At 45.0% G+C, this 10,115-nt stretch overlaps 1 protein-coding gene across 1 annotated transcript; it reads right to left on the minus strand.

Annotated features, from left to right (window-relative positions):
- Positions 1-4,263: 4,263 nt before the first annotated feature.
- med27 (mediator complex subunit 27) lies at positions 4,264-9,147 on the minus strand. The gene is made up of 8 exons (XM_063483712.1): positions 8,932-9,147; positions 7,846-7,990; positions 5,239-5,369; positions 5,027-5,120; positions 4,830-4,937; positions 4,710-4,751; positions 4,557-4,634; positions 4,264-4,472 (listed from the first exon to the last, which is right to left on the minus strand). The coding sequence occupies exons 1-8, from the start codon at positions 9,132-9,134 to the stop codon at positions 4,338-4,340; spliced, it is 936 nt and encodes a 311-aa protein (XP_063339782.1). The 5' UTR covers positions 9,135-9,147; the 3' UTR covers positions 4,264-4,337.
- Between the last annotated feature and the right edge of the window lie 968 nt (positions 9,148-10,115).

Here is a 10,115-nt window from a genome sequence, read left to right on the forward strand (position 1 = left end):
CTAAATGTTCTCTGAAGACAGGAAGCGGTTAGTAGCTGCATAGGTTCATCACACAAGTTACTAGGTGAAAAGTCACATAGACATGTGCTTAATTATAAAAAGAATACATTTCATGTAACTGATCAAAACATAATTTTCTTCTGACAAGAGTGAACGTAGCCTTACAGAGCCGATGACCGCTGTCCTATGACCTCAGCATGCTGGCTGGTTCAGTGAAGCTGGATAACAAAAAACACCCTCGGGGTGACTCACCTGTTTGGGTGTATGATTAAGGTGAGCTACAGAAGAAACTGAGGCCGTTTCTCAATTCTCAAGTACACGAGTACGTACTCGCGTTCTCGGCGAGTACGTACTGGCCGAGAACGCACGGGAGTACGGACTCGCCGAGAACGCGAGCACGGACTCGTGATTTGTACAATTGGAACACCAGCGTACGTGATGATGTCACAGGTCCGGAGTTTTTACTGCCGTCCCCTCTTAATTTAACTGTGAGTAACATGTTATGAAGCTCAACTTTAATCACAGCCAAACCGGTTTACTCAGGAACAAATAAAACCAAAATAAACCAAACATTAACATTTAGAAGTGATCTAAGTGACTTATATATCATTGTTAACCTCAGTAGTGAAACCTCTATTAATAAAAATAGTGTACATGTACATACGTGTACATACCTTAATAAAAACAAGCAGGTGAGATGTTAGAACGCTTTTATTTCTATTCTAGTGGACACTCAATACTATAGACAGCTGCTGGAGTTTCTTTAACCTGAGTAGCGAAAAGACTGCGGGCGGGCGGGGGGGGGGTTTGAAAACGATGTGCCGGGAGTCCGCTGTTCTGGACGAAATGCATTCTGGGATATTTAGCTGTACCAGGTCCACACCGATGCATGCTCGATAAAACGGGCGGAGCGAGAACACATCCGGGACTTTTTCGCGTTCTCGGCTTGATGCGTACTTCGAATTGGAACAGTACTTGGTCTCCGACTGATGACGTATCACGAGTACACGAGAACGCAAGTACGCACAAGTACGCATATTGATAAACGCCCTGAATCAATGACAGACACGAGTCTGGTAACGAGCCACACCTGTTCTCCAGGTGAACCACTTTAACCCTTTCCTGCCCGCAGTGACGATAGTTCAAAATAAAAGCCTTCAGACTGAAACCAGCATTATTTTATTTTAAACTCACATTAAAATCAAAAGAAGTTTAAGAACGTTTGACTCTAATGTCAGTAGAGTCCAGGTGTGCTGCAGTCACCTTATATCAGCTGACAGCCACACCAAGTCCTTCAAAATAAAAGGTGTGAGCTTTAGAGGCCATTAAAGATCTACAGAAATACCCGTAATTCACCTTCATCAAAGCTCCTGACTGATTGAGCGGATAATTCATTGATTGATTAAAGGCTCCATCCACCTCAAACTGCCTCAAAGATGTCGAGGCTTGGATGGCTCTGAACGTTTGAGCTTCAATGAAAGCAAAACACAGGTAATTATATTCAGGCTTAATAATACCTCACACAACCCACTTATTAATTATGGTTGGCTTGGGTCATTTATCAAACAGCACGTCAGATCTGGGAGTCATGGACTCAGATTTTAGATTTAATAAACAATCAGTTCTGTGTTCCAAGAAAAGCTTTTTCCCGTTAAGGCAAACAGCACAGCTGAAGTCAGGTTTGTCGAGGCGTGACTGATATAAATAAAACATGCCTTTATCTCACCTCGGCTCGTAACGCACTGAATGCTGGAGTCTGCTAAGCGTCCCTCTCACGTTTTCAGCTTGTTCAAAATGCTGCTGCTCGTCTCTCACACACAGGCATGAACATATCTCACCGATCCTGTCCTCTCTTCCTCGGCTTCCTGTTTATCACAGCAGTCCTAATGTTGGCTCATGAACAGCCTTTCTGATCTACTTCAGCCTCATGCTCCCTCGCGGCCCCTTGGATCAGCTGACCAGCTGCTTTTGATTGTCCCAAAAACTGTCTGAAACTTAGAGGAGGATGAGCTTTTTCAGCTGTGGCTCCCAAACTTTGGAGTGCGTTGCCTTTGAATGATAGACAGGCATCGTCGCTGTTTTCCAGTCTCTTTTGAGAACACTTTTTTTTCCAGTAGCGTTTGATCGGTGTGAGTTGATGTGCTTTGTTTTAACGTGAGTGGTTTTGTCTTTTGTTTAAATTTTTGTTTTGTTTTTGTACTTTGTTTTTAAATGTGCTGTATAAATAAACTGGATCTGATTATTGATCGATTGAGTGAGTGATCGGTAATACAGCTGCGATTAATATGAAGTAAATGGAAACAAGCCTTAGATCAATGAGGAGAATCCATCAAATATCAAGTATTGATCTGCTGATTTCCAGTCTGTAGGAATTAAACATGGAAAAAATTTGAAAGTTGTATTGAAAATGCTCGGCTGTTCAATCACATATCAGCAGGTCACCTGTTAAAGGGCAAAGGTCAGAATGTATTAAATACTTACATCAGTGTCAGTGTCAGCAGCATGACATTTATGGGACGCGACATTACTGAACTGGGCAGCACGGTGTCACGCCCCACTGCAAGAAGGTCCTGGGCTCAAATCCACAGTGTGGGGTCTCTCCGGCTTCCTCTTAAAGGCCAGAAACACGCCATGCGTGGGGTTAGCTTAACTGTGGATTCTGTAGGTGTGGATGTGAGCGGGAGTAGTTGTCGGTCTCCCTGTGACAGACTGGTGACATGTCTAGGTCACCAGCCTAGCCCCCTGGGTCACCGAAGTCGATAACCAGAAGAAAACGGATGAATTGAACGGAAGTCCAGGATCTGTCCTGGAATGCCAACGTCACACACCTGGTGAAGAAGGCTCAGTTGAGGACGCACTTCCTCAGGAGGCTGGCCCAGTAACAATCCCCCCGGCCCTGCTGTCATGGACACAAACACAGTGGGGCAGCTTTAGTGACGGCTGTTCAGATATAATGTACTGAGCATTGTATAGATTTTAGTTTTTATTGTTTAAAGAGAATTTTTGTAATACGAAGGTTCCACGTGTCACTGTTATATTGGGACATTAATCAGTGGGACACCACTAGTAAATATGTTGCATGTGTGGTGGTTCCCAGCCAGAGTTGCATGGACTGTAGTTCCTCTCCCTGTGCTCAACTATACATTTAAATTTGGTGGATGTTGCTTTACTAAGTATTAGTTCTGAGGGCTGAAGGTCCCCAAAGTACTTTTGATTACTTTTAATGAGAAAAAGACACTGCCTTTTATCCATCATACCACCAATTCATGTTTTTCACTTGTGCTAAACAGGATTAAGCGAGGCCTGCTGCTGTGTGTGTGCTGATTTAGCTGCTGCTGTTTGTCTTTTAGAAAATAAAGCCAGTTTTAAACAGTCCCTGTTTGTCGTCACACGCAGTCTACCATTTGTATTTATGTATATACATAATTATTCTCCTCTCGCCCCTGCAGGCGGTTTATCCTTCAAGCTCGGGTCCTCTACCAGAGGCCTGGGAGCTTGAGGGTCCTGCGCAGTATCTTAGCTGTTCCTAGGACTGCGCTCTTCTGGACAGAGATCTCCGATGTTGTTCCCGGGATCTGCTGGAGCCACTCGCCTAGTTTGGGAGTCACCGCACCTAGTGCTCCGATTACCACGGGGACCAGTTACCTTCACCCTCCATATCTTCTCGAGCTCTTCTCTGAGCCCTTAGTACTTATCCAGGTTCACATGTTCCTTCTTCCTGATGTTGCTGTCATTTAGTATCACTACATCTGTCACTACGGCCGTCTTCTCCTGTTTGTCCACCACCACTATGTCCGGTTGGTTAGCCACCACCATTTTGTCCGTCTGTATCTGGAAGTCCCACAGGATCTTAGCTCGGTCATTCTCCACCACCCTTGGGGGCATCTCCCATTTTGACCTCAGGACTTCCAGGTTATACTCAGCACAGATGTTCCTGTACACTATGCCGGCCACTTGGTTATGGCGTTCCATGTATGCCCTGCCTGCTAGCATCTTGCACCCTGCTGTTATGTGCTGGATTGTCTCAGGAGCATCTTTACACAGCCTGCACCTGGGGTCTTGCCCATATTGGCAGTCAGGTTTCCCTGGGCAATATTATCAGAATCACCTTTATTTGGCCAAGTTTGTGCACAGAAATAAGGAATTTGACTCAACTTTGGGGTTTTTGCATGCAGAAAGCAAACTTTGTAAAAATATATAAATAAATAAATTTAAGCCATGAACAGGCTCACGGCTCAGCAATAACAGCTTCAATCACACATCTGTACAAAACAAACTTTATTGAAACACCTTTACATAACAAAGAAAAACTTTACAGATAAACAGGAAGTGTCCTGTTACATGCGACAGGTGTCATGAAACGCCTCCAGGGTCCTAAAGTCCCTCCACGTGGGAGGAAGTCCATCCTGCAGGAAACGGCCACAACGCTGACATGACGACTGGAAGAGCTTTATGTAGCTCCGCAGCCAGGTCTGAGAGGGCGACAGAAAGGGGTCAGAGACAGACAGGCAACGACAGAGGGTAATCAGATTACTCTGGTGCCCGATTACTCTCACCATGAAAGACCGCACAACGACGTCTGGCATCTGAGGCAGCTGGTAGTGCAGCAGGGCGGTGGTGGCGTGGTCTGTTACCTGCAAGCACCTGGCTGATCAGGGCTCTGCATGCTAGGTCCACATATCAACTTCTATGCATCTGAGAACTCTTACCTTCTGAAACACCTGGTACTGGGACTTGGTCCAGATATCCAGCTGACGAGGACAAAAGAACAGGTTACCGTGGTTACCTGGGACACATAATCAGCTGTTACCTGTCAGGCGAACACTCACCTTTCCATCCTCGTTGTAAACGTTTTCGTTGAATCCTCGAACGATGGTTCTGTCGATAAACAGCGACCGCATCACAACGATGGCCTTCAGCACCTTCCCCAGAGTCACCTGGGACGGAGACAGGTGAGACAGACACCTGTTACCTGATCTGAAAACACCTGTGGGCACAAAGTGTGTTTAAATGTGTATTCTACTACCAGCAGCACAGCCGACGTCCCGTTGGGTCTGAACAGCTCAATGGTCATATCAGGAAACAGCCTGCCGATGCGAGAGATGACATCATCCACATACCTGTGACAGGTGTGACAGGTGCCCGTGTGTTAGCGTGAAAGGATAAACCAGGGGAACCATAAAGGTGTGAAATTGTTTACAGTAGCACTGTTGTAGTATTTTGTGCAATAGTACTCACTGTGGAGGCAGTACCAGAGTACTGGGTTGGACTTTGGGCCGTCTCTTGGCTGATGCTCCCATCTGATTGGCTGATCGCTTCAGCGACTGCTGGTTCAACAAACTGGAGGCCAAGCTAGCGTGATACTGCAACTACACATACACACAAACACACCGTGAGGATTTGACGGTAGGCGGGGCCTCTAAACATGGATAAACGTTTTCCTCACACTCAGACGCTCAGCCTGCGTCCGACCTCACAAGTGTCCACACGAGGACAATCCCAGCGTTCTCTGTCTGTCTGACTGTCAGACAGTAAAAACATGGAGGCAGCGTTCAGGTGGGCAGTCCCTGACCAGTTTACAGGGAGTGGTTTTATCACGTCCATGTTTTTGCAAACACGACGGCGACAGTGGAAGGACTCATCTTCAGCCTTCATAAACGAGGGCCGCCGCTGGCTTGTTCTGTGGAGGCAGCTCCATGAGCTCCAGCTGTGGACCAACATCAAAGCACCTGACACGCTCAGAGCAGCTGAAGAGTCGCCATCAAGAACTCGCTGATTAATGAGACACAGATGAAGAGTCGATGGGTATCAGAGGCGTTCGTCTGAAAACGCTACGAACCATCAGCTGCACACAGAGGCTTGTCACAAGCACGTCTGTCTGCGGTCAACACTCGACTTTAACAAACAAACCGAAACAAAACCAACAACTGAGGTTACAAAGGTCGTCCTTTGTGCTTATAACATGTGAAACAGTCAAATAAAAAACCTCACACGACAGAAGCTAAAGTCCAAACAGCGACGATAAAACCGACACAGCAGGTTTGTGTCCCGTGGCGTGTGGAGACGATCACACGCTGAGTTTAAAACACTCGTCATTTTGCAGTGGGTGATTTTTCAGCTGGTTCGTGGTGCTGCCGCCTTCGTTGGGAAATCCAATCGACAGCGAGTCTCAAACTCCCACCGTCGCCATATTTCCCTGTCTGGTATGACAGCAAAAACGACCATGAGGGTCAGATTCTGATGGAGACTTCCTATAACCTCAGGAATCTTTCGGCTTTTATTGGCTAGTTTGAAGAGAATTTTTAGAGCTGGCACGCTCTCTGTGCACAGAAAAAAAAAATCTAACCTGAAATGAAATTAAAATTAAAACTTTAACTATTCTGTTCTGCAGTGTTAGTCAGTAAGTGACTGGCTGCTCCCGTATGGGATTAGAACGATGCCACCTTATCCCATAGTCCAGCCAATGATGCGATTCACATTCGTATATACGCAGCTAATCAACGTGGTCGACAGGCTATGACAGCGTCCTTATGCGCCGACACCGGTGTTTTAGCTAGCAAAGCGGCGTGGCTGATGTGGAGTGAAGCCACGTTAATGACAACGTGTACAACCATTGGAGATGTGAGCAGGACAGACGGAACGACTGACGGAAAAAGTTTGGACTTTATACCAGTTTTTAAATTGTGTTGATCGGCCACGTAAAACCAGAGTTATGATAAAAATATCTGCAATGTTTGGTTTTCTTCCTGAATACTATCGTTGTTTATATTTACTGCAGGAAGAAACGGTAAAAACAGCATTTTATAAGGAAAACGCTCGAAAGCACTCTCCATCTGTGAGCAAAAACAACACCAAAAAAAACTCCACCCTTTCCTATTGGTTGAAAAATGTACCATGTGGACCAATCAAAAAATGATATGGCAACATGGCATTTAGTTGTTTAGGAAGGGGGAAGTTTTAGGAGTGACGGTGGTGTTTTGAGATGTGAGAGATTTGCGATGTGTAGCGTGTTTGGGGTCTAAAGTGAGTGTGTTGTCTTGTGTAGTTAGTGTGTAGTTAGTGTGTAGTGTAGTCAGTAGTTTTGTTGTGTGTGTCAGAACAATGAGGCGACTGCTGAGTGTTACAGGTGTTACAGGAGTGATACATCTCCTGTTGTCAGGCCTGCAGGTATCAGGCTGTTGTTCTCCTTTATCTCATACTGGACAGAAATTAATTTTTGGAGTGGCACAAATAGTTTGTGTGGCATCAGATTTGATGCAGAACAGCTGATTGTTCTGTAAATAGTTTGAAATGTTTATTTTAAAAAACGCCTTGGCTGCATTTTTAGGTAAACAGCTGCAATAAACTTTGTTGTTTGCATAACTCAGTTACTTTTTTGAAGAAGTAACTATATAATTAATTGCCCAACATTGGTCATTATATACTGTATTTTGCAGACAGAGAGTTACAGGACTCTCTCCCAGACCACAGACTCACACTCATAATACAAGTCAGAGCTTTATTAAAAAAAAGAAAGTTGTGTTTTCAAAATTGGAGTTCAAGTTATTTTTCCTTCCAATAGTGTTAACATACTACACAGGTCATGAACAAGATGTTTTTACATTTTCATTGTAAGTGGGCTAAAGCAGTTAATTAAAAGTAGTCTAACATAAATGTAAATGCTGTAATTTGATTACTTTAATAAACCATGTAACTTGGATGGATTGGATGCTGGCGTGACCACAGTGCACACGTCTGCTGTTGCTCACAGTGGTCCAAGGGACGCTCAGTGTGTTCGCTCAGACACATGAAACATTAGAGGGAACATTGATTATCAGTGAACAGGAAGTGCACGTTAGCGGTTACCTTGTTGGACCACTTGTATGCCTGCAGCAGCTGAGAGTACAGAGGAGTTTTATCCTGCACCGGGTCCAGACTCAGCAGACCGCTGTTATGGAGGGGGTGGGACTCTGAGGGGCGACCAACCAATCCGCTGAGACGCTCCAGCTCACTGACAGATAGACAGAGAGACGGATTTTCAGTCACCAGAGAAAGTCAAACCGTAAAAACGTTTAGTGTTTAGGATTAAAAAGTCATAAAATAACAGTCAGAGGTCAGGCTCACTTCAGCCTGCTCGAGCATGGCTGATTACACTTAGACTCTCAGTAAACATGGACCTAAAATCATCCTGACCATCAGCTGCTGTCTTGTCTCAAAATACACTCCGAGTGTTGCTCTGTGGCATGGGAACTTGTCTTCAGTTTAGGATGTATTCAGAAAATGAACTTTATATTTTAATAATTCCCGTGAGGAAGATGCATTTCTGCTCTGAAGATCCAAAATTCCCTTTGGACAGTATTTCAAGTTTCCACACCAACGACACACAGACAGCAGGTGCTTGGCAGCTGTTAGAATCAGGAATCAGAATGCTTTATCAATCCCTAAGAAAATTATGTATCTGAATGGACCCTGGTCTGTCAGCATGTCTTTGTGTATTAGCTCTTAAATCAGCAGAAATATGAATGGACCCTGGTCCGTCAGTGTTATTCTATGTATTAACTCTTAAATCAGCAGAAATATGAATGGACCCTGGTCTGTCAGCATGTCTTTGTGTATTGGCTCTTAAATCAGCAGAAATGTGAATGGACCCTGGTCCGTCAGTGTTATTCTATGTATTAACTCTTAAATCAGCAGAAATATGAATGGACCCTGGTCCGTCAGTGTTATTCTATGTATTAACTCTTAAATCAGCAGAAATATGAATGGACCCTGGTCCGTCAGTGTTATTCTATGTATTGACTCTTAAATCAGCAGAAATGCGAATGGACCCTTGTCCGTCAGTCTCTCTCAGTATATCAGCTCTTAAATCAGCAGAAATATGAATGGACCCTGGTCTGGGGGTTAGCGTGTTTTTCTGTAGGCTGGATCGTGACGGACAGTGTTTGGACTTACTTGAGGTCTCTGTTGACCGCCTCTAGGTTTTCCTGGAATTCGGATATAAACTGCTTCTCGCGGCCCTCCAGCGTCTCGCGGTTCTTCATGCCGTCCTTCAGGAACTCGAACACGCGGCTCACGCTGGAGCGCAGCGCCTGGATGCCGCTGATGGCGTGAGAAAACGCATCCAGGTTCACTCCGACATTCACCACGTCCGCCATCTTCTCTGCTTTTTTCCCCAGCTGCTGGCGCGCGTTGATGACGTTTAGGAAGTAGTTAAAAAAAAACAAAAAACGTGACTTTAACGTGACTGTGTTTGGAAAGGCAATCTTACAGTCATTAGATGATGATGTAAATAAATGTAAAGATAGAAGGTTAAAGGTCACAGGTGTTTACATGTAACCGTGACCTTTGTTCATTCTGCTTCCCCAGAGACAAAAATCACCTGACCTCTGAGAATCTTAACCAGCACTGAAGGTCGGGGAACCCCCTTTTAACAGGAAGACGCCTCCAACAGGCCCAGGCTGAGGGAGTGGCAGAGGGGTAGGCCTAACCAATCTTCTGCCATCAGTTTGTTTGTTTTCTTTTGCCTGTCTGATTTGGTTCTTTAGCCATCAGAATTATTGTCAGAAGGCCAAGATGCCCAACGGATTTACTTTACCAAGTGCATCATCACGGCCTTGCCATATTGGTCCATTGGATTGACCTTTGTTATTTATTTTATTTTATTTTCAGTAGTTAGAGACGGGACAGACATGACTGGGGAAAGGGAGAAAGAAAGAAAGAGAGAGAAGGAAAGAAAAACAGAGGGGAAGAGAAAAAAATCACCTGGATCACCTGTTGAGAGGAAAAAAAGAGAAAACAAGCAAAAAAGAGAGCAACATAATAAACACAACACCATTGCAATAATCTAGCTAAGTGTAAATAACAGTAAATACTAAATATTGAATGTTATTGTGCAGCACGCAGGGCCGACAGCGCACAATGTGCTTTGGGTTAGCAGCCGAGAAAGGTGCCATCAGTTGCTGCACAGTGATGGCAGCCACGTGTGCGAGCTCAGCAGGTGAGTGAAACAACCCGTGGCTGAGAGCAGGAACTGGACTCCCAGGTGTTCCCACATTGACTACAATCTGGGATCTCTGGGACTTCTGTGGAGCCCCCAACAGCTGTGTGAGGAGCAGGGTGGGTTCAGGTATGGAGTC

The sequence above is a fragment of the Pelmatolapia mariae genome, linkage group LG2 (genome assembly GCF_036321145.2).
Source record: "Pelmatolapia mariae isolate MD_Pm_ZW linkage group LG2, Pm_UMD_F_2, whole genome shotgun sequence".
NCBI lineage: Eukaryota > Metazoa > Chordata > Actinopteri > Cichliformes > Cichlidae > Pelmatolapia > Pelmatolapia mariae.

Excerpts from the sequence above, each read along its gene's own strand:
- med27 (XM_063483712.1), bottom strand. The coding sequence starts at position 9,134 with ATGGCGGACGTGGTGAATGTCGGAGTGAACCTGGATGCGTTTTCTCAC. Across the intron at positions 7,991-8,931 it reads GCGGTCAACAGAGACCTCAA|TGAGCTGGAGCGTCTCAGCG; the intron begins GTAAGTCCAAAC and ends TCTATCTGTCAG. Across the intron at positions 5,121-5,238 it reads ACTCTGGTACTGCCTCCACA|GTATGTGGATGATGTCATCT; the intron begins GTGAGTACTATT and ends CACCTGTCACAG.